General features: G+C 47.1%; 1 protein-coding gene across 1 annotated transcript in view; it reads left to right on the top strand.

The window, feature by feature from the left end:
• The window catches only part of LOC311101647 (serine/threonine-protein kinase NLK2-like), a 93,920-nt gene that overhangs the window by 19,901 nt on the left and 46,834 nt on the right, over positions 1 to 27,185 (top strand). Inside the window, exons 2-3 of the mRNA XM_084142786.1 lie at positions 7,354 to 7,483; positions 7,715 to 7,770. Coding sequence (XP_083998912.1) covers positions 7,354 to 7,483; positions 7,715 to 7,770 — 186 coding nt within the window. The remainder of the gene's footprint in view (positions 1 to 7,353; positions 7,484 to 7,714; positions 7,771 to 27,185) is intronic.

The raw sequence follows: 27,185 nt of genomic DNA, 5'->3' as shown, positions 1-27,185 counted from the left end.
ATCTTTCATCAGTCGGAACATGAACTCGGTACCTTGGTTGGTCAGGATCTCGATCGGGATGCCCACCCGGCTGAAGAGGTGGAACAGCTCTTAGAAGTTAATTAATGAAAAACTAACACTTTCGATCTAAAAGAAGATGTATAACCTTTTTAAACCTGACGTAAGGCGCCTTATTGTCTTAAAATATCCATCTGTCTGTCTCTGTAGTAAAACTTTAAGACCGTAGGGGAATGGCCTCGGGATATTGGGTGGCATAATCTACTATTACCAGGATGTACCGGTGTCCTCGGGCCGTTTTTACCAGGGGACCCACTATGTCCATGGCGATGCGTTCAAATGGCACTCTGATGATCGGTAGGGGAACCAGCGGGTTCCGGAAGTGTGCTTTTGGGGCGGTGATTTGACACTCCGGGCAGCTGCGGCAATAGTCTTCCACGGCCCGCCTCATCCCGGGCAGTGGAACCGGGTGGCGATCCGTTCTCGGGTCTTCAACATTCCCAGGTGCGCCCCCAACAAATGGGTGTGGGCCAGCAACAGCACTTCTCGAAGTTCCCCCTGTTCGTGCGACACCTGATACAAAAGGTTATTTTTTATTTGGAAATGGGGGTATTGCCAGTTACTTACCCCCGGAAGAAGCTGGCCATCCACCACTATCACTTGGGCCGCGGTGGCTTTCAAGTTCGGTTCCTCCCACTGGGCGGTGCCGAACTGTCCCCTCAGGGGGCTCAGGGCAGGTGTCTCGGCGGGTCCCTCGAAATCGAGCAGGGGGAGCATGGGCTCCTCCTCCGGTTGTTCATCAGGTGAGGTTGGTTCCGGCGCCCCCTCGGACCCCGACTCCGCATCCGTAGACACAGGGTTGGCAACCGCTTGCTTCTGGGACGCGTAGGCGACGGTCCGTCCCCGCTCTCATCGGTCTCCGGGTCGTACTCTTTTTCCCAGCTCGTGCCTCCACAGTGCCGCGGACAATCTCGTCCCACGATGACCTTGTGCCATCCCGGGAAATTCGTTAATACTGGCACTGAACACAAGGACCACTATTTTCAAACCCTACCGAGCCTCTGTAATCCGAAGGTTAGCAATGCTAACAAGTACATGTAAAATCCCATAATGAACGCCAGCTAAATGCTAATGAGCGCATTGCAAACATTTTATACAGATCCTGGAGGGGATTCTCTGCTGTTACCAAGATAAGCTTGATTTTGCAAGAAGCTAACCACCTTAGCTAGATAACTATACTGAACAAAAATATAAACGCAACATGTGAAGTGTTGGTCCCATGTTTCATGAGCCAAAATAAAAGATCCCAGAAATGTTCAAATACGCACAAAAAGCTTATTTCTCTAAGATGTTGTGCACAAATGTGTTTACATCCCTGTTAGTATTTATCCTTTGCAATGTTAATCCATCCACCATACAGGTGTAGCATATCAAGAAGCTGATTAAACAGCATGATCATTACACAGGTGCACCTTGTGCTGGGGACAATAAAAGGACACTCTAAAATGTGCAGTTTTGTCACACAACACAATGCCACAGATATCTCAAGTTTTGAGGAAGTGTGCAGTTGACATGCATGTACTTGTTATTATTCTTCCTAGATTTCTGCCTTTCTAGAGAGTTTTTCCTAGCCACTGTGCTTCTACATCTGCATTGCTTGCTGTTTGGGGTTTTAGGCTGGGTTTCTGTATAACACTTTGTGACATCTGCTGATGTAAAAAGGGCTTTATGAATACATTTGATTAATTGATTGATTGACATGCTGACTGCAGGGATGTCCACCAGAACTGTTGCCAGAGAATTGAATGTTCATTTCTCTACCATAAGCCGCTTCCAACGTCTTTTTAGAGAATTTGGCAGTACGTCCAACCGGCCTCACAACCACAGACCACGTGTAACCACGCCAGCCCAGGACCTCCACATCCGGCTTCTTTACCTGCGGGATCGTCTGAGACCAGCCACCCGGATAGCTGATGAAACTGAGGAGTATTTCTGTCTGTAATAAAGCCATTTTGTGGGGGAAAACTAATTCTGATTGGCTGGGCCTGGGCCTGGCTCCCCAGTGCGTGGGCCTATGCCCTCCCAGCCCACCCATGGCTGTGCCCCTGCCCAGTCATGTGAAATCCATAGATTAGGGCCTAATGAATTTATTTTAATTAACTGATTTCCTAATATGAACTGTAACTCAGTAAAATCGGTGTAATCGTTGCATGTTGCGTTTATATTTTTGTTCAGTATAGCTACTAAATTAGCAAACCAAATGCACAACTGCAGAGTATTTAGAAAATTGTATTTGTTATAAGATATCTAGCTGGCAAACATTTAGTTGTGTATTCCATACTGTGACTGGGGACTACTGGTAAGCGTCATAAAGAAAAATAAGGTGACAAGAGAAAGGTAGAACGCGATCTGCTTTATCTCCTAACGTATTGCATAAGTTGACTGCAGGTATTTATTTAAAAAGTAGCTACAAATATTCAAATGTGTTAAAAAAAACTTCAAAGAAATAGTTTCATTGGTATTGACGGTATTGAAAAACCATCCTGTGGCTATTTCCAAATACCCTGGTATAAGGTATATACGGTATACCGCCCAAGCCTACTTCTAATGAGTCTGACTCAAACCGGCCTAACTCACACGTCCATCCCGGCCGACACCTGGTAACCCCTTGTGACCTCCTCTCTGAGACTCCCAGGAGCCAGGCGGTACGTGGACCAGGCCGGGCCCAACATGCATGTGTCCACGGTTGTGAAGTTTGCCGAGGTGAGGGCCTGAGTCCCTGGGATGAAGGAGGAGTGTGTGTTGGGATGGAGGATCGGTGAGGAGGCCAGGCTTTGTTGCTAAAAACCCTGTAAGGTCGATGTCTGCGCCCTATTTTTCGCATTGGATGCGTGCGTCTCAATCCACCGCATCCGCCTATGTCGCACTTCCGCATCTGCGGTGAAAGGTGACAGAGCTAGAGTGGTGTTTGTCAGACCATGAGACATCCCGAAAATCGGTCTGTAGTGTCCGAACGGTTTGGCCCAGAAACCACAGAATGTTGCTGCTGTGACCGCAGATCCTTCACTAGCAGCCTGAAACACACCATCTATTAATAATAAACAGATGAGATACCTTCTGCTTCTCCCTTCTGCCTCCCCTTTTTTTGGGGTCTAAAATACCTCTTCTAAAAAAAATCATTATCGATTGCGTTAACCTCGCGGTGGAAAATAAGGCTTGTTGCTGTCAGTAAATTCACCAGGCCACGTGTGATCTCATTTGGTGTGCAGCAAGAAATAACATGATTATTGACATTTCAAACAGGCCTTTGTTTGATTTTTCTGAATATGACAATGTAGCTGTTTAAGTGATAATGCCTGAGAAGCACAGGTGTTGTTAGGCCCGAGACAGTCGAAAAGAAAGGGGAGATGATGTCTAGATGCTTTTTATAGTGGAGATCAAGTTTATAAAGTGCCTGGCTGGGTTGATGAGACAGTAGATTGCGCAGTCAGATGGAACAGAGTAGATAGGCATTTTAACATCATAGATTTAGCTGGTGGCCACTTGTGGAATAGACACCGGCTGGAATGCAGTTTTAACCAATCAGCATTCAGGATTAGACCCACCCGTTGTGTAATGAAATGTAACGATGGGACAAGATGAACTGTGGCACATTCGCTAGTACGTTCCCCGTAAAGTTGACGCTTGAGAGAGCCCAGGCTGGCGTTAAAACCTATATCTCAAAATATATTTTAAACAGGAAACGGAGGTGCATAGGTTACTCCACTGAGGTGCATAGGTTACTCCACGGAGGTGTATAGGTTACTCCACGGAGGTGTATAGGTTACTCCATGGAGGTGGGGATATTGCATTAGCAAATTTATGCAGCACAAGACTCCGTCGAAAGCAAGATGGTATATTTCAAAGATTCGTAGGTATTGTCCTAAAAATTCAAATTATACAAACATGTTACGCTCACTAACGTGTGCAGTATTGAAATGGATTCTTGCTAGATTTGGGCAGTGGATAGCAGGCGGCACAGCACACAGGTCTCAACCACACAGATCAATGTTCTGCCAGAGATGCAGACTGTTTCAGCAGCCATCGCCACTGAGTGGAGGCAGCTGTATGTTGTATTTATGACAAGATCCGGTTGGCCAGACAGGCTTCAGCCCTGAGTTCCAACAGGGGTTCCCTTGGCTCTCCTCTGAACTTGTCACTGTGTGTCACCGTGAGTCGGTGCGTAGTCGGGCCATCCAAGCGAAAAGTTGCATCAGGATCCCCCCTCCCACTTGATTCCCCCCATGCCTCCCCGTACTCTCCCAGTGATGTCTTGATCAGCAGGTACCCTGTCGGCCCATATCAGAAGGCTTGCTGCATGGTACCTGGCAGTAGGTTTGAATCAAACCACAATCGACGGATCCATTTTTCACTCCTGGCCATTCTGGAAGAAGGAAATAAAATGTGGAACCAGCCTTTTCTTCTTAGATTAAACTCTTATGGTTTTATGGTTTATTTTTCCTGCTCTGTTTGAAGTGGGGGATACAATCCTTTTGGGAAAGTGTTTCATCTCTAAAAGGCTTGCTGATTAAAAACTGTGAGGGTCTGAGAGATCCTCATGGTGGTTACTGCTTCTCATCTCTCGGCCTGGAAGTGTGTGTGTGTGTGAGTGTCTGTGCGTGTGTGTGTGTGAGAGAGAGAGAGGGTTCATGGGTACATTGGTGTATGTGAGTTTGTGTGCGACTGTGCGGGGTGCTGCAGTGTACATAAGTGTGTGTTTGTGTGCGCACGTTTGCGTGTGTTTGTGTCTACGTGTGTGTGTCCTTTAAGTGAGATGTGGGTGCCAGTGGAGGTCTGGCCTGTCTCACTCACATGGCTGTCTGCTCCATCTGCTTAGATCACCTGCGGAGAGTTGCTTCAACTGCAGCCGTGTGTGCGTGTGTGTGAGATCTGCCTGTCTGTTAATGATCCATCTGTGGCATACAGTGAGGGAAAAAAGTATTTGATCCCCTGCTGATTTTGTACGTTTGCCCACTGACAAAGACATGATCAGTCTATAATTTTAATGGTAGGTTTATTTGAACAGTGAGAGACAGAATAACAACAAATAAATCCAGAAAAACGCAATGTCAAAAATTTTATAAATTGATTTGCATTTTAATGAGGGAAATAAGTATTTGACCCCTCTGCAAAACATGACTTAGTACTTGGTGGCAAAACCCTTGTTGGCAATCACAGAGGTCAGACGTTTCTTGTAGTTGGCCACCAGGTTTGCACACATCTCAGGAGGGATTTTGTCCCACTCCTCTTTGCAGATCTTCTCCAAGTTATTAAGATTTCGAGGCTGACGTTTGGCAACTCGAACCTTCAGCTCCCTCCACAGATTTTCTATGGGATTAAGGTCTGGAGACTGGCTAGGCCACTCCAGGACCTTCATGTGCTTCTTCTTGAGCCACTCCTTTGTTGCCTTGGCCGTGTGTTTTGGGTCATTGTCATGCTGGAATACCCATCCACGACCCATTTTCAATGCCCTGGCTGAGGGAAGGAGGTTCTCACCCAAGATTTGACGGTACATGGCGCCGTCCATCGTCCCTTTGATGCGGTGAATTTGTCCTGTCCCCTTAGCAGAAAAACACCCCCAAAGCATAATGTTTCCACCTCCATGTTTGACGGTGGGGATGGTGTTCTTGGGGTCATAGGCAGCATTCCTCCTCCTCCAAACACGGCGAGTTGAGTTGATGCCAAAGAGCTCGATTTTGGTCTCATCTGACCACAACACTTTCACCCAGTTCTCCTCTGAATCATTCAGATGTTCATTGGCAAACTTCAGATGGCCCTGTATATGTGCTTTCTTGAGCAGGGGGACCTTGTGGGCGCTGCAGGATTTCAGTTCTTCACGGCATAGTGTGTTACCAATTGTTTTCTTGGTGACTATGGTCCCAGCTGCCTTGAGATCATTGACAAGATCAATGCCATGGTGGAGAATTTGGAATCTGATTGATTGATTGCTTCTGTGGACAGGTGTCTTTTATACAGGTAACAAGCTGAGATTAGGAGCACTCCCTTTAAGAGTGTGCTCCTAATCTCAGCTCGTTACCTGTATAAAATACACCTGGGAGCCAGAAGTCTTTCTGAATGAGAGGGGGTGAAATGCTTATTTCCCTCATTAAAATGCAAATCAATTTATAACATTTTTGACATGCGTTTTTCTGGATTGTTTTTGTTGTTATTCTGTCTCTCACTGTTCAAATAAACCTACCATTAAAATTATAGACTGATCATGTCTTTGTCAGTGGGCAAACGTACAAAATCAGCAGGGGATCAAATACTTTTTTCCCTCACTGTACGTACAGGCATGATAAATTAAACAAATACTTAATCCAGTTAACCATTTACCGTATTCTCTCTATCAGATCACACTTTCTTCTCGTCTCCACACTTTGGTAATAACTTTTATTACCTTTACCTTTGACACATCATTTGAGTGATTATGTGGATTTATAAATACTTCTGTTCTGGTCCGTGTTACATTAGTTGCATGTTGACAAACTACACAGTGTGCCTCAATGACCTCCATCTCAGTGGAAATAAATAACCCCTATTTCACAACCTTTCTGTTTTCTTCTGATGGGAATTGTAAAGAGCTTTGGCTTAATCTTCCTCTTAAGGCTGGGGTCAGGTGGTTGTTATGAAGACGTTTCCTTTTAAGGAACATTTAATAAATAATGCTATTTAATACAGGAACACCACTGAATGTGAACTTCCTGGTGTGAGATGTATTTGTTGGTTTGCAGTTACGTCACCCCTGCTAAGATGATAGTACCTCTAGTAGCGTAACCAAATCTCACCCCTGCTAAGATGATAGTACCTTTAGTAGTGTAACCAAATCGCACCCTGGCTAAGATGATAGTACCTCTAGTAGTGTAACCAAATCGCACCCTGGCTAAGATGATAGTACCTCTAGTAGTGTAACCAAATCGCACCCTGGCTAAGATGATAGTACCTCTAGTAGTGTAACCAAATCGCACCCTGGCTAAGATGATAGTACCTCTAGTAGTGTAACCAAATCGCACCCTGGCTAAGATGATAGTACCTTTAGTAGTGTAACCAAATCACACCCTGGCTAAGATGATAGTACCTTTAGTAGCGTAACCAATGCAGCATTTAACCTGAACTTTCTCTCATAGCACTGTTTAGTATTGATCATTTCTTAGGGACTATGCTTGTTTGTTCATGCTATTGTTTTTAATCGATTACTGTATTGCCACTCACTCTGAATAAGGGTCCGGGCACCAACTACACGGCTATGACAGGAGCTTGCTGTGTGCTGTCTGTGAGGGTCTTGTCTCATGCTCTAATCCTCTCCCTCCACTCCAGGTCAGTGACGGACCCCAGGAATGGAAAGCGCGTCGCCCTCAAAAAGATGCCCAACGTCTTCCAGAACCTCGTCTCCTGTAAGAGGGTCTTCCGCGAGCTGAAGATGCTGTGCTTCTTCAAACATGATAACGTGAGTGGATGGATAGCCTCCCTCCTCCCTCCTCTATGTCAATGCCCTCCCCTCTCTTGGTCTCTCCCTCTTTCCTTCTCTTCCACCTGTCACCTCCCACCCTCGTTTCTTCCTCTCTGTCCTTTCCTACTCTCTATTCGCTTTCTCTCTTTACTCTCTCTGATCCGTCTCTCTGTTCCCTCTCACCCTCCCCTCCCTGCAGACGTGCCTGACCTCCTCTCCTCTCCACAGGTGCTCTCGGCTCTCGACATCCTACAGCCTCCACACATCGACTACTTTGAGGAAATGTATCCTTAACCGATGACACTGTGGCCAGTCTATGTGGCCTGTATTCATCAAACCCCTTCCAGTCTCACAATTGTAGGAGTTTAAAACAACCTCTTACACATATTCCATGCAAATATTTTTTAGCAGCTATGTTAGCTATCAGTGAATCTCCCCGGCTGCTGGTTCCTTCCACAGATTAAAGCCGACAGACTTGTCTGCTGTAGATTAAATCTGACCTGGTTGTGTTGCGTTGTTTAGATGGGATGTCTTGTGTTGTGTCATTGCTGCTAAATGGGCTCAGCCTGTATGGAGTCAGTCCAGATCCAGTCTGAGACCTTCTGGAGATTGTAGACTCAGATACAAGTCTTATGCTACCTGCTGGAAGGCCCCTATCAGATTTAGAAACTCTCTCTCTGTCTCTCTCACCTATGCCCAGTGAAGTTTATGTCTGGTGGGGTTGTTAAAATTGTGAGATTTTTACTGAGCTGTCTCATTTACATTATTTTGCCTCCAGGAGTGACAGTTGGGGCGTGGGAGGAGACAGGAGGAAAGGAGCTGTGCTTGGTGATTCAGTGGGAGATAGATAGGGAGGGGATCTACTAGCAGGTGGCGTCTACCTCTTTTTCACTCTGATAGGTGGTTGGGGGGGTGGTAGTTTGGCTGTTTGTTTACCAACCGCTATCCCCCATATTGATGCTCATCAGTCGACAGCACTATCAGTTGGGATCTAGTGACTGACTGACTAACTGACTGTAGCCTTGGAAAAACGAGTTGAGCCTGCTCCCATTCTGCATGTTCAGGGTGAAGGGAAATGCACAAGCCTCTCACCGACACCTTCAATTATCTTTTCCTTGGCGCCCCGGCACTTAACTGCCTAATGGTTTATTTTGGGTGGAGGAGGATGAGGAGGGCGGGAGGGAGGGAGGGAGTATTAAACGCTGACGTGTCCCATTTAGTTTCCTTTCGTATTTCTAATATTTCCTTGATGGGTTGGAATTGGAGGAATGAGGCTTGAGGCTTTCCGAGCTTTCTCGGTAATCTAGCATATAATTTAATCATACAAATGACACGCTGCTCCCCGTATTGAACTGGCTCCCGGTCACTCGATATGCTCTTATAAGCCCTTCACTATGTTTTTCTGTTTCTATTTTAGATCTCTCTAAACCAAGTGGGCTTCTTTGGTTCTGTCTTGGCAGTCTTTCTAGTGAATTATGAGAGAAATTGAGCTCTTATTAAAGAAAGAATAGAAACCCACTGTCTTTATTAGCTGAGAGATTTATTTACATTTGTATTTTTTACTGTTACTCATTCGTCATAGTGATTATTTGCTTTGCTCTTAAATGTGTGACATTCTGCTGCTTTTGGACTCGCTTTAAAGCACACAATGGAAGCCCCTAATTAGTGTACTGTATAGCAGCATTTCTCTGTGTGCTTTTTGATACTAGAATAAACAACAAAAACAAGTGGTATAAATGCTGTGCTCTCACGTGCATGACAAGTTCTGCCTTTGAGAGTGTTAGGGGGAGTGGTGGCATATTGAACTCAGGCAGCGGTGTATTTGAAGGCAGGCAGGATCTCTCTCTTTCTCTTCACTCTCTCTCTTTCTCTCTGTCCTATTCTCTCTCACATTCTCTCTCTCTCATCGCATGTTTAGCGAAGCAAGCGATATGAGGATGTTGGGGAGCTAGGAGGTATTACAGGGAGTGTTGTCAGCTATGATAATGTAAGCAACACACACCTTCCCTGGAAACATTCCCCTCTTCCCAGCACAGCAGGCAGAGAGGCAGGCAGGCAGGCAGAGCCCTTGGCAAGAGCAGAAGCGGGACAAAGCTCTGGAGAGCCAGTAGGGAAAACAGGAATAGGCTCTGGAAACAGATATGTAATCTGGATTTTCACCCTCTCTCTCTCTCAATTCAATTTAAGGGCTTTATTGGCATTGGAAACATACGTTTCCATTGTCAAAGCAAGTGAAATAGATAATAAACAAAAGTGAAATAAACTATTAAAAAAATTACAGTAAACATTACACTCACAAAAGTTCCAAAAGAATAAAGACATTTCAAATGTCATATTATGTCTATATACAGTGTTGTAACAATGTGCAAATAGTTAAAGTACAAATTGGAAAATAAATAAACATAAATATGGGTTGTATTTACAATGGTGTTTGTTCTTCACTGGTTGCCCTTTTCTTGTGGCAACAGGTCACAAATATTGCTGCTGTGATTGCACACTGTGGTATTTCACCCAGTAGATATGGGAGTTTATCAAAATTGGGTTTGTTTTCTAATTCTTTTTGGATCTGTGTAATCTGAGGGGAAAATGTGTGTCTAATATGGTAATACATTTGGCAGGAGGTTAGGAAGTGCAGCTCAGTTTCCACCTCATTTTGTGGGCAGCGTGCACATAGCCAGGTCTGCCTACAGCGGCCTTTCTCAATAGCAAGGCTATGCTCACTGAGTCTGTACATAGTCAAAGCTTTCCTTAAGTTTGGGTCAGTCAAAGTGGTCAGGTATTCTGCCACTGTGTACTCTCTGTTTAGGGCCAAATGGTATTCTAGTTTGCTCTGTTTTTTTGTTGATTCTTTCCAATGTGTCAAGTAATTATCTTTTTATTTTCTCATGATTTGGTTGGGTCTAATTGTGTTCCTGTCCTGGGGCTCTGTGGGGTCTGTTTGTGTTTGTGAACAGAGCCCCAGGATCAGCTTGCTTAGGGGACTCTTCTCCAGGTTCATCTCTCTGTAGGTGATGGCTTTGTTATGGAAGGTTTGGTAATCGCTTCCATTTAGGTGGTTGTAGAATTGAACAGCTCTTTTCTGTATTTTGATCATTAGCTGGTATCAGCCTAATTCTGCTCGGCATGCATTATTTGGTGTTTTACGTTGTACACAGAGGATATCTTTGCAGAATTCAGCATGCAGCGTCTCAATTTGGTGTTTGTCCCATTTTGTGAATTCTTGGTTGGTGAACGGACCCCAGACCTCACAACCATAAATGGCAATGGGGGTTCTATAACTGATTCAAGTATTTTTATATTTTTATATTTTTTTAGCCAGATCCTAATTGGTATGTCGAATTTTATGTTCCTTTTGATGGCATAGAAGGCCCTTCTTGCCTTGTCTCTCAGATCGTTCACAGCTTTGTGGAAGTTACCTATGGCGCTGATGTTTAGGCCGAGGTATGTATAGTTTTTTGTGTGCTCTAGGGCAACGGTGTCTAGATGGAATTTGTATTTGTGGTCCTGGCAACTGGACCTTTTTTGGAACACCATTATTTTTGTCTTACTGAGATTTACTGTCAGGGCTCAGGTCTGACAGATTCTGTGCAGAAGATCTAGGTGCTGCTGTAGGCCCTCCTTGGTTGGTGACAGAAGCACCAGATCATCAGCAAACAGTAGACATTTGACTTCAGATTCTAGTAGGGTGAGGCCGGGTGCTGAAGACTGTTCTAGTGCCCTCGCCAATTCGTTGATATATATGTTGAAGAGGGTGGGGCTTAAGCTGCATTCCTGTCTCACCCCACGGCCCTGTGGAAAGAAATGTGTGTGCTTTTTGCCAATTTTACCCGCACACTTATTGTTTGTGTACATAGATTTTATAATGTTGTATGTTTTTCCCCCAACACCACTTTCCATCAATTTGTATAGCAGACCCTCTTGCCAAATTGAGTCAAAAGCTTTTTTGAAATCAACAAACATGAGAAGACTTTGCCTTTGTTTTGGTTTGTTTCTTTGTCAATTAGGGCCCCAGGACCCTCTCTCTCTCTCTCTCTCTCTCTCTCGCTCTCTCTCTCTCTCTCTCTCTCTCTCTCTCTCTCTCTCTCTCTCTCTCTCTCTCTCTCTCTCTCTCTCTCTCTCTCTCTCCTGTGTGTGTCTCTCTTTCTCACTTTCTATCTCTCTCTCTCTCTCTCTGTCTTTCTTTCTATGTGTGCCTCTCTTTCTCACTTTCTCTCGCTCTCTCTCTCGCTGGCACTCTCTCTCTCTCTCTTTCTCTCTCTCTCTTTCTGTGTCCCTTTTTCTCCACTTTCCCTTTGTTGATGTAGATTTTTCCACTATGAATCCAATCACATTGTATATTTCTGTTTTTTAAATTTTTTATTGTTGTGAGAAACGACATTCATGTTTTTGTTTGGTAGCGTAACACTAAAGCTATGAATAAATCACAGAGTGTCGTTGGAAGTATGGGTCCTTCAGGCGTAGTGGTTGGAGCTTGAAGAGGTAGGACTCAGCTTTCTGTGATGTAACTATCCTGTTCTGTGTATACACACACACACACACACTACTCTGCTGCTGCTTGCATCCTGCAAAGGAGTAAGACAGCCATTCCTGATGCATGTGTGTGTAGTGGTCAGGGCTCTAAATTAAACACTTTAAAAAGTTGGGAGCACCACATGAAAATGATTTAGATACAGCCTATATTGGGCCTATATGAATTCTAGTTACTTTTGAAGCACATGTTGTGGCTTAGAAACTAATATGTAATACTGTAAAGACATTCATTTATTAGTAAAGCAAAATTATTGATACGAATACCTGTCATTGAGTCATTTGTGTCATTTGTGGAATATTAGGTTTCTACATTGTGTAAAAGCAAAAATGTCCTGTTGAGATGGAGAAGGGGGTAGCTGCATCTCAATATGGGCGAGTGGGTGTGTCGAAAGGAATGTAGTGGGCGTGTGGAAAGGAGTGGGTGTGTCGAAAGGAAAGTAGTGGGCGTGTGGAAAGGAGTGGGTGTGTCGAAAGGAAAGTAGTGGGCGTGTGGAAATGAGTGGGTGTGTCGAAAGGAAAGTAGTGGGCGTGTGGAAAGGAGTGGGTGTGTCGAAAGGAAAGTAGTTGGCGTGTGGAAAGGAGTGGGTGTGTCGAAAGGAAAGTAGTGGGCGTGTGGAAAGGAGTGGGTTGTCGAAAGGAAAGTAGTGGGCGTGTGGAAAGGAGTGGGTGTGTCGAAAGGAAAGTAGTGGGCGTGTGGAAAGGAGTGGGTTGTCGAAAGTGCTCTGCTATAGGATTTGATTGAGCTGTGTTTATTTATTTTTGTTTCTTACCACACAACTACCGTACATTGAGCTACCGTACCGCGAGAGCCAGAGGATGAGTCTGAGTCGTAATTCGATTTACACAAACAATTGTACAATTTCAGTTATAAAACTGATGATTGTTTATTTTTGCTTAAAAGTATTTGATGGGTGTACTGTTGCTTCCAGCATTGTATGCGTGTGCTTACTGTGACTTCCCATGCCGTTGCCGGACAGTAGTACTTGTCAAGCTGGAGCGAAGGGCACTGTGTGCCGGTGTTGCGATTCATGCCTTCCCCATTGAGTGTATGTAGGTTATGTATCAAGGTGACATCTAGATGGTCATCAATATTAGTTATTCTTTTTGTAGGCTGCTGTCCTACTTGAAATAAAATTGTGTAGGGGGTCTCCCGAGTGGCACAGCGTTCTAAGGCATTGCATTGCAGTGCTTGAGGCGTCACTACAGACCCGGGTTTGATCCCAGGCTGTGTCACAACTGGCCGTGACCGGCAGTCCCATAGGGCGGCGCACAATTAGCCCAGCGTCATCTGGGTTAAGGGAGGGTTTAGCCGGGGGGGCTTTACTTGGCTCATCGCGCTCTACCGACTCCTTGTGGCGGGCCGGGCGCCTGCAGGCAGACTTCGGTCGTCAGTTGAACAGTGTTTCCTCCGACACATTAGTGCGGCTGGCTTCCTGGTTAAGTGGGTGGGTGTTAAGGAGCGTGGTTTGGCGGGTCATGTTTCGGAGGATGCATGACTCTCCCAAGCCCATTGGGGAGTTGCAGCGATGAGACAAGATCGTAATTGGATATGACAAAATTGGGGAGAAATTGGGTAAAAAAAGGGGTGCAACAAAATACGTTAAACATTTAGTGTGAGAGAAAAAAATTGCCACGTTTGCTACCGCCCGCGACACGACCATGATACCCAGTAGGAAGCCGGCTTATCGATTCGTCGTACAGCCCAATCAGCCACGCAAAACGTTCTTGAGTGGCACCAAATCTGCCCAATTAGCTGATTCGCTTTCCATACACCCACTCCTTTCGATACACCCACTCGCCCATACGCCGGTCGCCATATTGGACTGCAGCTACCCATACTTGTTGAGATGCGTACATTGAAAATTGTATACTCTTTAAAAACGTTGGGTTTGTGATGACAACATGCAAGAGATATGTCATTCATTCATTGCTATGATAATTTATCTCCTGAAGAAGCTATCCCTAATCCTTTTTTTCTGTGCCCCCAAATGTTTTGCATGGCTGATTGTGCTGCACGACATCATTGAACCAAGTGTAAACGACGTGCAAGTAGCTTTAGAATGGCCCATGACATGGTTTAATAATGTAAAATGCAGTCCTGGTGATCCGCTATAGGAAGATAAAAATGTTGCCCCGGTAATATAGGTCAGATCTTTTGACCTGGTTGGGCTAGAAGCAGACCATTTTCGCTGTAGTAATGGTGCAACAATGACTCTATCTAATATTTTATCTAGGGCACTCGGAAACAACAGTACAGTGAAGCCTTATCATTACAACAATTATTATCTGTGGGATTTTTTTCCTAGTCGCACAATGCTCCCAAAATCAATTTTATTTGTTACGCTCTGTAAACAACAGGTGTAGACAAACAGGGAAGTGCTTATTTACGGCCCTTCCCAACAATGCAGAGATAATTTTTTTTTAAATAATATGAAGATAATACAACGAGGAATAAATACACAATGAGTAATGATAATTTAGCTATATACACAGGGTAGCAGTACCAAGTTGATGTGCAGGGGTACGAGGTAATTGAGGTAGATACACTATATATACAAAAGTGTGTGAACACCCCTTCGGCTATTTCAGCCACACCCGTTGCTGACAGGTGTATAAAATCGAGCCCATAGCCATGCAATCTCCATAGACGAACATTGGCAGTAGAATGGCCTTACTGAAGAGCTCAGGGACTTTCAACATGGCACCGTCATAGGATGCCACCTTTCCAACAAGTCAGTTCGTCAAATTTCTGCCCTGCTAGAGCTGCCCCAGTCATCTGTAAGTGTTGTTATTGTGGTGTGGAAACGTCTAGGAGCAATACAAGACCCTGACACAAGCACACAGAACGGGACTGCCGAGTGCTAAAGCGCGTAGCGCATAAAAATCGTCTGTCCTCGGTTGCAACATTCACTACCGAGTTCCAAACTGCCTCTTGAAGCAACGTCAGCACAATAACTGTTCGTCGGGAGCTTCATGGAATGGGTTTCCATGGCCGAGCAGCCGCACACAAGCCTAAGATCAACATGCTCAATGCCAAGCGTTGGCTGGAGTGGTTTAAAGCTCGCCACCATTGAACTCTGTAGCAGTGGAAATGCATTCTCTGAAGTGATGAATTACGCTTCACCATCTGGCAGTCCGACGGACGAATCTGGGTTTGGAGGATGCCAGGAGAACAGAGGTTACGTATGTAACCACGGTTATGTGAACTATATGGATCACTCAAATATATTGGTATCACTCCGCGGCGGAGGGATACATCCGAGGTGAGGATTTACAGATTTACTCCCATGTACACCTGTGTCACGGCTGGGGTCCGCCCCTATATATAGACCCCATGGCTGCGACACACGTTCTCTACATCATTTTTGAGGCGCCTCTAGCACCTAGAGGATTGGAGTGATCCATATAGCGCACATGACCGTGGTTACATACATAACCTTCGTTATGTTTCACTATATTGGATCACTCCAATATATTGGTATACCCGTAACAGATTTAGTCGGTGCTAGAGGTACCTGGCCAGCCAGCGGCGAAGTCCCAGCGCGGAACCGAGACGCAGGGGCCATCAATGTGGAATGGGGGTCCTGGCACAGTCCCCGGAAGGGGAGGCGATGCCCAGGACCGCTGAACCAACCGCAGAGGGAGGTGCCACATTTACCTGATAGTACCTAGCAAAGGTGCAAGAGGAAGGCCATCGAGGGGCACTCCTCTCAGTAGAGCCCAGGACGCAGCCACACCTCGTGTTGAATGTGCCACCACAGATCCCAGCACTGGCCTACCAGCCAGGCGGTATGCTGTCATAATCGTGTCCACGATCCAGTGAGAGAGCCTCTGCTTTGATAGCCCAGCCCCCAGGACTCTCTCACCATAGCAGACAAAGAGCTGGTCTGTTGTTCTCACTGACTGTGTCCGCTCCACATAGGCAGCCAGTGCCTGCACAGGGCACAGCATGCCGGAGGGAGGCCCAGACTCCCCCGCCACTGCCGGGGGGTCGTAAGCAGACAGGATAAAAGGGATGTTCACATGCCTGTCTGACAGAACCTTCGGGAGGAATGAAGGGTTGGGGCGGAGAGATATACTCCTCCCACCGGGGTCCACCCAGTAGCACTCAGAACTTACAGAAAAAGCATGGAGCTCACCCACCCTCTTCATGGAAGTAATCGCTACCAAGAAAACCACCTTCATAGAGAGGTGTTTCAGGGAGGCAGACTCCAACGGTTCGAAAGTCAGCTTTGCCAAAGCTGCCAAGACCACATCCAGATCCACACTCGCCATTGAGAGGGTCCTAGCTGGACGCAGGCGACGAACTCCCTTCATAAACCTGGAGACCAAGGGATGGCGCCCCACTGGCCTGTCCATCCACCCCACATGGCAGGCAGATATTGCGGCCAAATACCCTCTCTGTGCAGAGGCTGCCAAGCCCTCATCCAAGCGAGACTGCAGGTATTGGAGGACATACTGCACCCCGCATGACTCGGGCACAACCTCAATACCAGTGCACCAAGAGCAAAACAACCGCCAGCGCAACTGGTATGCCGCGGTTGTAGCCGGTGCCCTTGCGCTCTGCATGGTGTTCATTACGCCCTCCTGTAGTCCTAACATGGACCATTGGTGCCGTTCAGCGGCCAAGCCCACAGACTGAGGCGGTGCGGTCTCAGATGCCACAGAGTTCCCCCGGCCTGAGACAGCCGGTCGGGTCTCAAGGGGCAGTTGCCAAGGTGTCCCAGACAACAGGGACAGGAGAAGGCTGAACCAGAGTCGTCTGGGTCAGTATGGGGCCACCAGCAGCAGACAATGCTCCGCCATCGTGGTCCTGTCCAGCACAGCCTGGATCAGGGGAAAAGGGGGGAATGCGTAAAGCTCCAGCCCTGGCCAATCTTGAGCCAGAGCATCCAAGCCCAAAGGCCCTGGTGGCTCCGACATGGAGTAGCACAGGGGGCAGTGTGCATTGCCCAGGGAGGCAAACAGGTCCACCTGCGCCCTCCCGAACTTGTCCCACAGGTGCTGCACCACCTGGAAATGTAGGCTACAGTCCCAAGGTGGCGGGCCCTCCCTCGAGAGCATATCCGCTGCCACATTCAGGATGCCAGGACGTGCGCTGTGGGTAGAGACGCTTGACGTCTCTGAGCCCAGAGAAGGAGCTCCCGTGGCATTAGATGGAGACGGTGGGACCTCAGTCCGCCCTGAAGGTTGATGTAAGCCACCACTGTGGTGTTGTCTGTTCTCATCAGGACGTGTCGTCCCTTCAGATGTGGAAGGAAAGACCGCAGGGCCAGCAGTACAGCTTGGAGCTTTAGTGTATTGATGTGCCTGCCGCTCCAAGGGGTAGCCAACAGCCGCTGGCCGACCTACCCTTGGTCACACCCCCCCAGCCGATCTGGGAGGCGTCTGTGCTGACCAGCTCCCGGCGGCACATCCTTAGCATCTCCACCCCACCTGAGAGAACGGAGCGACAGCGCCACCTCAACAATGTCCTGAGGCACTGTGCGGTCACCCGCAGCTGGCGGTGATGGTGGCGCCATGGATGCAGCCGGTGGGAGTTGAACCACTGTTGAAGAGGCCGGAGATGGAGCAGGCCCAGGGGAATCAGCAACGAGGCCGCCGTTAGCAAGCCCAACAGGCGTTAGCAGGTCAGGGCGGATACCACCCGCCCCTGCCGAAAGTGGTTGAGGCAAGATAAGATCGCCTGAACCCTTCTGGTGGGCAGGCGTGCTATCATGAGGACTGAGTCCAGTTCCATGCCAATGACGGCCACGCTTCCTGGGAGGGGTACTGGGCCCAGTAGAGGGACTAACAGCTTGCTGGCGCACCACTCCTGAGGGAGGGAGCTCGTCCATGTCAGACGACTCTTCTTGTCATTCACAGTAATGCCCAGCCCGCCAATGTGAGTCAGGAGCGTGTCTCTGTCTGATAGGACCTGGGTCCTGGTCGGAGCACAAATCAGCCAATCGTCCAGGTAATTGAGGATCAACAATCCTTGGGACGTGAGAGGTGCCAGGACAGCGTCCATGCACTTTGTGAAAGTGCGGGGTGCCACGGAGAGGCTGAAGGGAAGAACCATGAATTCGTAAGCTGTCTCTTTGAAAGTGAATTGGAGGTACTGCCAATGAGCTGGGTGAACAGGAACATGGAAGTACACATCCCTCAGGTCCAGCGTCACAAACCACTGGTCCCTGGACACGGCCTGCACCTATGGCAGTGACAGTTGACAGGTTGTTGCTTCACCTCCCTCAGCATGAGGCGATGGGGCAGGAGAGGGACCCCCCCCCCCCACCTGGGGTGATGGTGACAGTGGCAAATGTGCTCTGGAGAGCAGTTGGCAGACGGGATTGGGCCAGTCAAAGATGGCGCCGGGAGGTAACCACCTGCACCATGGCCCATCCGTTGGGGCAGGCCACCTCCCTCTGGAGCATGGAAAGCAGGCGAGACACCTCCATCGCTTCCCGGAGGAGCTCCTCTGTGCCCTCCTGCAGCCGGGGCAACAGAGTCTGCAAGTAGGCCTGCAGCAGCATGGCCGCGTTGGTATGGCGGCCAAGAGAGCAAAGGGACCCATATCTGGCTTTCAAGTCTGCATCAAAGACTCTGGGGGGTCCCGTCTTCAGTCGCGGATTCTGCCCTATAATCTCCCGGTCCATGATAGCTATCATGGTGTCCATGGTCGGGTACTCCCGGAGACCGAGTGACTCCGCGCCTGCAACATAACTCCATGGTCCAGTCTCTGCTGTGAGTCGGAAGAGCCCCCTGGCAGAGGCCTAGCTCTCCTGCAAGGCCTCGCAGAAGTCAGCAGAGATGGGGACAGATGGAGAGTCATCACTGTCCACCAGTTTAATGTCCAGTGCAGTGGCTACCCGAGTGAGTAGGCTCCTCATAGCCTCTCGAGCCGCTGGAGGCGATGAAGCCCTGCTGATAGCCTGTCAGCCTGGTAGCCCCGTTCACGGTGGTGAACAGTGCCAGCATCGTCCCCCAGGAACAGGGAACAGCTGTCGTCGCCACCGAAGCTATAAACCTCCTGATGCAGGGCATGCACCCTCCGTTCAAGTTGGTCCCAGCGGTCCGACTCTGCCCCCGTCCAGGACTGGCAGCAGATGGGCTCTGCCTGCGGTGGCTCCGGCCACTCTTCCTGGGAGGGGTACTGGGCCCAGTAGAGGGACTAACAGCTTGCTGGCGCACCACTCCTGAGGGAGGGAGCTCGTCCCCAGCCTGAGCCCGAGCCTGGCCGACCCACTCGTGCATGGCCTCCAATCGCGCCAGGCGCAGGCGTTCTGAGAACACCACACAAAACAGGTATCCAGTAGGACGCTCCACCGCCCTCTCCGCATGGCTCAAACCCAGGCAGTGCATACACGAGGTATGCGGATCCCCAGGGGGGATGCCACCATCACACCTGTCACAAAGGGAAGCCATAAACTCAGCCAAGCCAACAAGGCCATGGAGCAGGGGTCCGACACCCTGGGAGAGCTTATGTCGTGACCCGCTCTGAGGAATAGGAACCCGGTGAGGGATAAATTTCCCAGTACCTCTGGGAAAAAAACGGGAAGACCTGTGTGGGAAAAACAGGCAGACAGAAAAAACAGCAACCAGGTAATGGATTTGATTTATTTGTGTTTTTGTTTTACGCCAACTGCAATATTAACTAGCTGGTTTAATATCCAAGCAGCAAAAACAGCACCATATGATGGAGTAACTCCGTTAAGGAACTCCAAAGTTAATGTCTCACGTAGTGGAAAGCCCACCATGATACTCTTACACTCTGCAAGGGAAAAAACAAGAAAAACCCTGCAGGGTAATTAGCAGAGAACTCGTGCAGTAGGCGCGGGTAGCAGCATGTTAAAGCAATTCACAACACACACATAGAACAAGCCAGTCGGCAAGTTGTGTAAGGTCAATTACAGTTTGTGCAGCAAGAGCCACCATACTAATGGATGCACACAGAGTCGTAGTGTAACGCTAACGAAACACAAGTACGACAAACCATGGGCGGAAGATACAGATCAACCGCGCGCAGCGAGTGGAGCACTCAAGAGGAGGGGCTGGACATGTGGCCAGCTGCTCCAGGCTGCAAACAGCCAGTGAATATACTTCCACAGAAGATATTACACTTAACAGTGACTTACCAAGCGAACTTCAGAAAATGTGTACCTCGAACCATATGGACGTCCGCCGAGAAAATGAAAGAGAACGTGTGTCACGGTCATGGGGTCTATATATAGGGGCGGACCCCAGCCAGACACAGGTGTACACGGGAGTAAATCTGTAAATCCTCACCTCGGATGTATCCCTCCGCGCGGAGTGATACCAATATATTGGAGTGATCCAATATAGTTAAACATATCGCTACCTGCCGCAATGCATAGTGCCAAATGTAAAGTTTGGTGGAGGAAGAATAATGGTCTGAGGCTATTTTTCATGGTTCGGGCTAGGCCCCTTAGTTCCAGTGAAGGGAAATCTTAACGCTACAGCATACAATGACATTCTAGACAATTCTGTGCTTCCAACTTTGTGACAACAGTTTGGGGAAGGCCCTTTCCTGTTTAAGCATGACAATGCCCCAATGCACAAAGGTCCATACAGAAATGGTTTGTTTAGATCGGTGTGGAAGAACTTGACTGGCCTGCACAGAGCCCTGACCTCAACCCCATCGAACTCCTTTGGGATGAATTGGAATGCTGACTGCGAGCCAGGCCTAATCGGCCAACATCAGTGGCCGACCTCACTAATGCTCTTGTGGCTGAATGGAAGAAAGTCCCCGCAGCAATGTTCCAACATGCTGCCAGCTCTTAGCAAACTGTTGGAAAAAATTGTGTTTGTCCAAATACAATGCTATTTCTCTGTAAACAAATTAACAACAGACTTTCAACATGCTTATAGGGAAGGGCACTCAACATGTACTGCATTACACAAATTACTGATGAAGACTGAAGAAATTGATAATAAAAAGATTGTGGGAGCTGTACTGTTAGATTTCAGTGCAGCCTTTGATATTATTGACCATAACCTGTTGTTGAAAAAACATATGTGTTATGGCTTTTCAACCTCTGCCATATCGTGGATTCAGAGCTATCTATCTAATAGAACTCAGAGTTTTCTTTTAATGGAAGCTTCTCTAATGTCAAACATGTAAAGTGTGGTGTACCACAGGGCAACTCTCTAGGCCCTCTACTCTTTTCTATTTTTACCAATGACCTGCCACTGGCATTAAACAAAGCATGTGTGTCCATGTATGCTGATGATTCAACCATATACGCATCAGCAACCACAGCTAATGAAGTCACTGAAACCCTTAACAAAGAATGGCAGTCTGTTTTGGAATGGGTGGCGACTAATAAACTGGTCCTGAACATCTCTAAAACTAAGAGCATTGTATTTGGTAAAAATTATTCCCTAAGTTCTAGACCTCAGTTGAATCTGGTAATGAATGGTGTGGCTGTTGAACAAGTTGAGAAGACTAAATTCTGCAGGCTCTAGTTTTGTCTAATCTTGATTATTGTCCAGTGTTGTGGTCCAGTGCTGCAAGGAAATACCTAGTTAAGCTGCAGCTGGTCCAAAACAGAGCAGCACGTCTTGCTCTTCATTGTAATCAGAAGGCTGATATAAAGACTATGCATGCATGTCTCTCTTGGCTAAGAGTTGAGGAGAGACTGACTGCATCACTTTTTCTTTTTATAAGAAACATCAATGTGTTGAAAATCCCAAATTGTTTGCATAGTCAACTTACACACAGCTCTGACACACACACTTACCCCACCAGACATGCCACCAGGGGTCTTTTCACAGTCCCCAAATCCAGAACAAATTCAATAAAGCGTACAGTATTATATAGAGCCATTAATGCGTGGAACTCGGTTCCATCTCATATTGCTCAAATAAACAGCAAACCTGGTTTAAAAAAACAGATAAAGCAACACCTCACGGCACAATGCCTCTCCCCTATTTGACCTAGATAGTTGGTGTGTATGTATTGAAATGTAGGCTACGTGTGCCTTTTAAAAAAAGGTATGTAGTTCTGTCCTTGAGCTGTTCTTGTCTATTAATGTTCTGTATTATGTCATGTTTCATGTTTTGTGTGGACCCCAGGAAGAGTAGCTGCTGCTTTTGCAACAGCTAATGGGGATCCTAATAAAATACCAAATACCAAATCTAGTGGCAAGCCTTCCCAGAAGAGTGGAGGCTGTTATAGCAGCAAAGGGTGGGCCAACTCCATATTAATGGCCATGATTTTGTAATGAGAGTGTATGTACATATAGGTAGGGGTTGAGTGACTAGGCAACAGGATAAATAATAGGCAGTAGCAGCAGCATATGTGATGAGTCAAAAGAGTTAGTGCAAAGGGGGGTCAATGCAGATAATCCGGGTAGCTATTTGGTTAACTATTTAACAGTGTTATGGCATGGGGCTTGAAGCTGTTCACGGACATGTTGGTTCCAGACTTGGTGCATCGGTACTGCTTGCCGTGCGGTAGCAGAGAGAACAGTCTATGACTTGGGTGGCTGGAGTCTTTCACAATTTTTAGGGCCTTCCTCTGACACCACCTGGTATAGAGTTCCTGGATGGCAGGGAGCTCGGCCCCAGTGATGTACTTGGCCGTACGGACTACCCTCTGTAGCGCCTTGCGGTCAGATGCCAAGCAGTTGCCATACCAAGTGCTGATGCAGCCAGCCAAAGCCAATGGTGACAGCTAGTCTTCCTGGGGTCCGACACATAACGAGAAAAACATGAAACTAAAATACTCAACAATTTACATATTTAAAAAATCATTGACATAGACATTACAACTATGTCAGATAGGGGAGAGGCATTGTGTTGTGAGGTGTTGTTTTATTTGTTTTTTAATGCTAATTTTGCTGTTTGCTGGAGTAATTTCAGATGGAGTTGATTTCCATGTGATCATGGCTCTATATAATACTGTGCGTTGCCTTGGATTTGGGGACTGTGAAGAGGCTCCTAGTGGCATGTCTGGTGGGTTAAGTATGTATTTCAGAGCTATATGTAAATTGATTATGCAGACAATTTGGAAATGTCAATACAATAATATTTCTCACAAGAATTGATTAGTTCTGTATGTGCAGTTAAGGGCAAAGCGTGCTGCTCTGTTTTGAGCCAGCTGCAGCATTTCTAGGTCTTTCTTTGCTGCACTTGACCATCTTACCGGACAGTAATCAAGATGGGACAAGAGCCTGAACAACTAGTACAGTTGATTTTTGTGTCAAAAACGCAGAACATCTTTTTTTATAACAGACATTCCCCTTCCCATCTTCACAACTTCTTTGTCAATATGACTTGACCATGATAATTGACCATCCAATGTTATACCTAGGCGTTTAGCTTCCTCATCTTGCTCAATGGTCAACCCATTTCTACACAACTCCAGTTGAGGTTTAGGTCTTAGAGAATGTTTTGAACCAAATACAATGCTTTTAGTTTTAGATGTATTTAAGAGCAGTTTATTATTAATCACCCATTCTGACACTGACTGTAACTCCTTATTTAGAATTTCAGAGAGCTCACTGGCTTTGGGTGCTGACATGTAGAGTGTGGAATCATCTGCATACATAGTCATTCTACACTGAACAAAAATATAAACGCAACATGCAAGAATTTCAAAGAATTTAGCCTTTGGTCTTTGTTATGGTAGCAACGTAGGCTAACGCTGGTACTCAGCGCAGTTCCAGCCAGCACAGCTCACAGACTGTCAAGGAAACCTGGCTAGTTTTATAGCTAGCAGCTAGGCTAACTGATCGCCAAGCAGCAGCTTTTCAGATTTTAGGGTTTGGCATTATCCCGGGACAGATAGTAGTGGTCCCATCAACTGAGCATAACCACGTTGCGGGATCTAAATTAAACAGGTAGGCTAGTAAAAAAATGTCATGAAACTTTCAAAAACAACAAACCGAGCTCTCTAGTTCCGTGTTCAGCATGCTTTGTGCTCTGATGACGTTGTACATATGCTTAGTGATGTGGACACGAGGACTTGAAGCTCTCGACCCACTCCACTACAGTTCTGTCGATGTGGATGGGGGTGTGCTCGGACCTCCGTTTCCTGTAGTCCACGATCAGCTCCTTTGTCTTGCTGACGTTGTGGGAAAGGTTGATGTCCTGGCACCACACTGCCAGGTCACTGACCTCCTCCCTAAAGGCTGTCTCATCGTCATTGGTGATCAGGCCTACCACCGTCGTGTTGTCAGCAAACTTAATGATGGAGCTGGGTGAACAGGGAGTACAGGAGGGGACTAAGCACGCACCCCTGAGGGGCCCCGTGTTGAGGGTCAGCGTGGCGGATGTGTTGTTGCCTACCCTTACCACCTGGGGGCGGCCCGTCAGGAAATCCAGGATCCAGTTGGAGGGAGGTGTTCAGTCCCAGAGTCCGGGGCTTAGTGATGAGCTTGGTCGCACAGCAAAATATTTAGTTGCATATGCAACCAAATTGGCCGTAGTTTAGAGCCCTGTAGCTTTCTAACTTGTGAGCATTTCCTCTGTGGGTTTTGGTGTGCATGCTTATTTTTCTGTGTACTTTTGTAGAGGGTTAGCAGCCCATCATCTCATTCTCCAGCCTAGCTAACGAGGTTAACATGCGACCAGAATGTATTTTACCACCTACCAACACCCCTACTAGTCCCGACTAAAAACAACTTCACTGTCTCTCATCTCACCATCTTTGTTCAGAGGTCAACTTTACGGTCTTCAACTGAGGGTTATCTCCAGAGTTATCTGAGCCAACATGTCTCCACTTGACCCCAGTCTATATCTTTACCATGGCACTCCTTGACTATGTTCATTACCTCACACACACACACACACACACACACACACACACATCATGGAAGGCTAGTGAATTACTGACACAACAACAGGCTATTTATAGCCCTCAATGTGACATGGCATGGGGCTATCACAACCTGCCAAGAGAGAGAGAGAGCGAGAGAGCACATTCAGAGCAACCACATGCCTGCCTACTTTTCAGGAGTCTGTTATGGCGAGTTTCACATTGTCAGGAAACTTGGACTTGGATATTGAATCTAATCCCCATGCTTATGTTTGGTTGACCACAGCTGTTTCATTTCCTAGAATTCCTAGAAATACCCCTCGGAAAATTATATTATCCTGCTGAAATGTCTTACTGAAATAGAGAGTCTGGAAATGGGTGGCTAATCTGAATAGGCTCTCTAGCTCGGAGTAGTGTGGTGTGTTTGACTGAGGACTCTGCATCTATGTGTCAGATATAGTGAGTCATTTGCTGTTCCGGAAGTGACTGTACCTATTTTAGTATTAAGGTCTTTGCTGAAGTTGCTTGCGTGCATGTATGAATGAGAGAGAGCGAGAGGTCTGACACACCCCTTCTGTCTTTTGTGTGTGCGCATGTGTGTTTACTAAGCACCCACGGCAGAGTACTGTAGGCTGGTGTGGGCTCTGTCTTGGTCTGCTCTGTCAGAACAGGAATATGAATGTCATCTCCCCAGATCTACACACTGGTTATTATGTAGAGGGGGTGTTTTTAATCAGGTAGCATATTAAAGTTAATACACTCTTCTATCCAAACACACACAGCCAGGCCTGCGCAGCCTGATAATGATTAAACTGCTCCTGACACAGGAAGACATGATGATTACAGCCTGATGCAATACACTAAGGAGGTAGGGAGGCAGGGAGGGACACTCACAGGCAATTAGATGAAATGTTAATATGGATTTAGGAAGACGTTTCAGGTGCTTCATTACATTACTTCTATTGGTCATGGTTGACGTTATGAAATGGATGGACGTGCTTGACTTTTCATCACGAAACAAAATGACTCATCCCAATGCACAGAGCCATACAGTAGGCGGATGTGTCGTGTGTGTGTGTGCTGATTGAGACTCGCTGACTAGGGAGCTGTGTTCATGTTTCTGAGGCAGTAATAAGGGTAGAGGGTTCCACACAGGTCCTGTAGAAGCATCAGGTCTGCTACAAAATGACCTTTAATGGAGGGGGGGGGTTCTCATCTTCCACTGTCATTTAAACAGGGGAAACCAGAAGCGGTCTGAAAATGTCTCTTAGGTTTCCCCTTACCTCACCTTGCCAACGTGTGTTTACATTAGTACTTTGCCTCTTCCTTCCTCTCCTCTCTTCTGCGGGTTAGTCATGCAGGGAGGGGGAGGGGTGACACCCTGACGTACAGCAGACCCCAGGTGCCTGTCTGCCACTTCCCACTTCTCGGATGCGTTGGTTGGCATAGTAACAGGTAACCAGAGCCCTCTGGGAGTGTGTTTTGCGCCAGGTCACATGGTTAAACGGGGAATGATTGCTCACAGGTGGCCAGGCCAGGGGTTCCATAGCATACACAGACTAAACCAACTAAAGTCTATACACACAATAATACTGGAGCACAGGGATTTACCCTTTATATATGTTGCCCACTCCATTCTTGTTATAAAATGTAGCAGAAACTGATCCCCAGTTTCCCATCCATTCCTCTCCTCATAGGTTACTCTGCTCCATCCCCATCACTCCTCTGAATGACTAGAGGTGTCCAGAGCCCCAGTGGCTGGTGTTCTGTCTCTCTCTCACTATCAATCAGGGCATGCCTTTGTACCCGGAGAGAGAGAGAGAGCCTTGTTATTGTCACCACAGCAGCACCGCAGAGAGAGAGTCAACAACCACCGAGCGAGCATGGGCCACAGAGGAAAGAGTGTAGTTTGCATTTCAGCGGAGAAATCAAGCATGCAGATGATTTGCATGAGGCTAATTATACAGTATTAGAGACAGGACAAAATAATCTCTTCCCTGCCTTGTCACTGATACAATTAAGGGACTCGTTCTTCTTCTGGGCTTTGTTGGGTTGTTTCCAGACAATTTGGCAAATTGCAATTGGCAATGATGAGTTGTTTCATACATGACTCCCGAGTGGCGCAGTGGTCTAAGGCACTGCATCGCAGTGCTAGCTGTGCCACTAGAGATCCTGGTTCGAGTCCAGGCACTGTCTCAGCCGGCCGCAACCGGGAGACCCTTGGGCGGCGCACAATTGGTCCAAGGTAGGGGAGGGTTTGGCCGGCAGGGATGTGGGTTCGTTTCCCACGGGGGGCTAGTATGAAAAAAATTCAAAAAATAAATACATGTATGCATCCACTAACTGTAAGTTGCTCTGGATAAAAGTGTCTGCTAAATGACTAAAATGTAATGAATTGTCAGACTACTT

Source organism: Coregonus lavaretus, assembly GCF_964263955.1.
Source record: "Coregonus lavaretus genome assembly, chromosome: 26".
In the NCBI taxonomy this organism is placed as follows: Eukaryota; Metazoa; Chordata; class Actinopteri; order Salmoniformes; family Salmonidae; genus Coregonus; species Coregonus lavaretus.
Note: the sequence above shows the minus strand (reverse complement) of the source record. Positions and strands in the feature narration are given on the sequence as shown.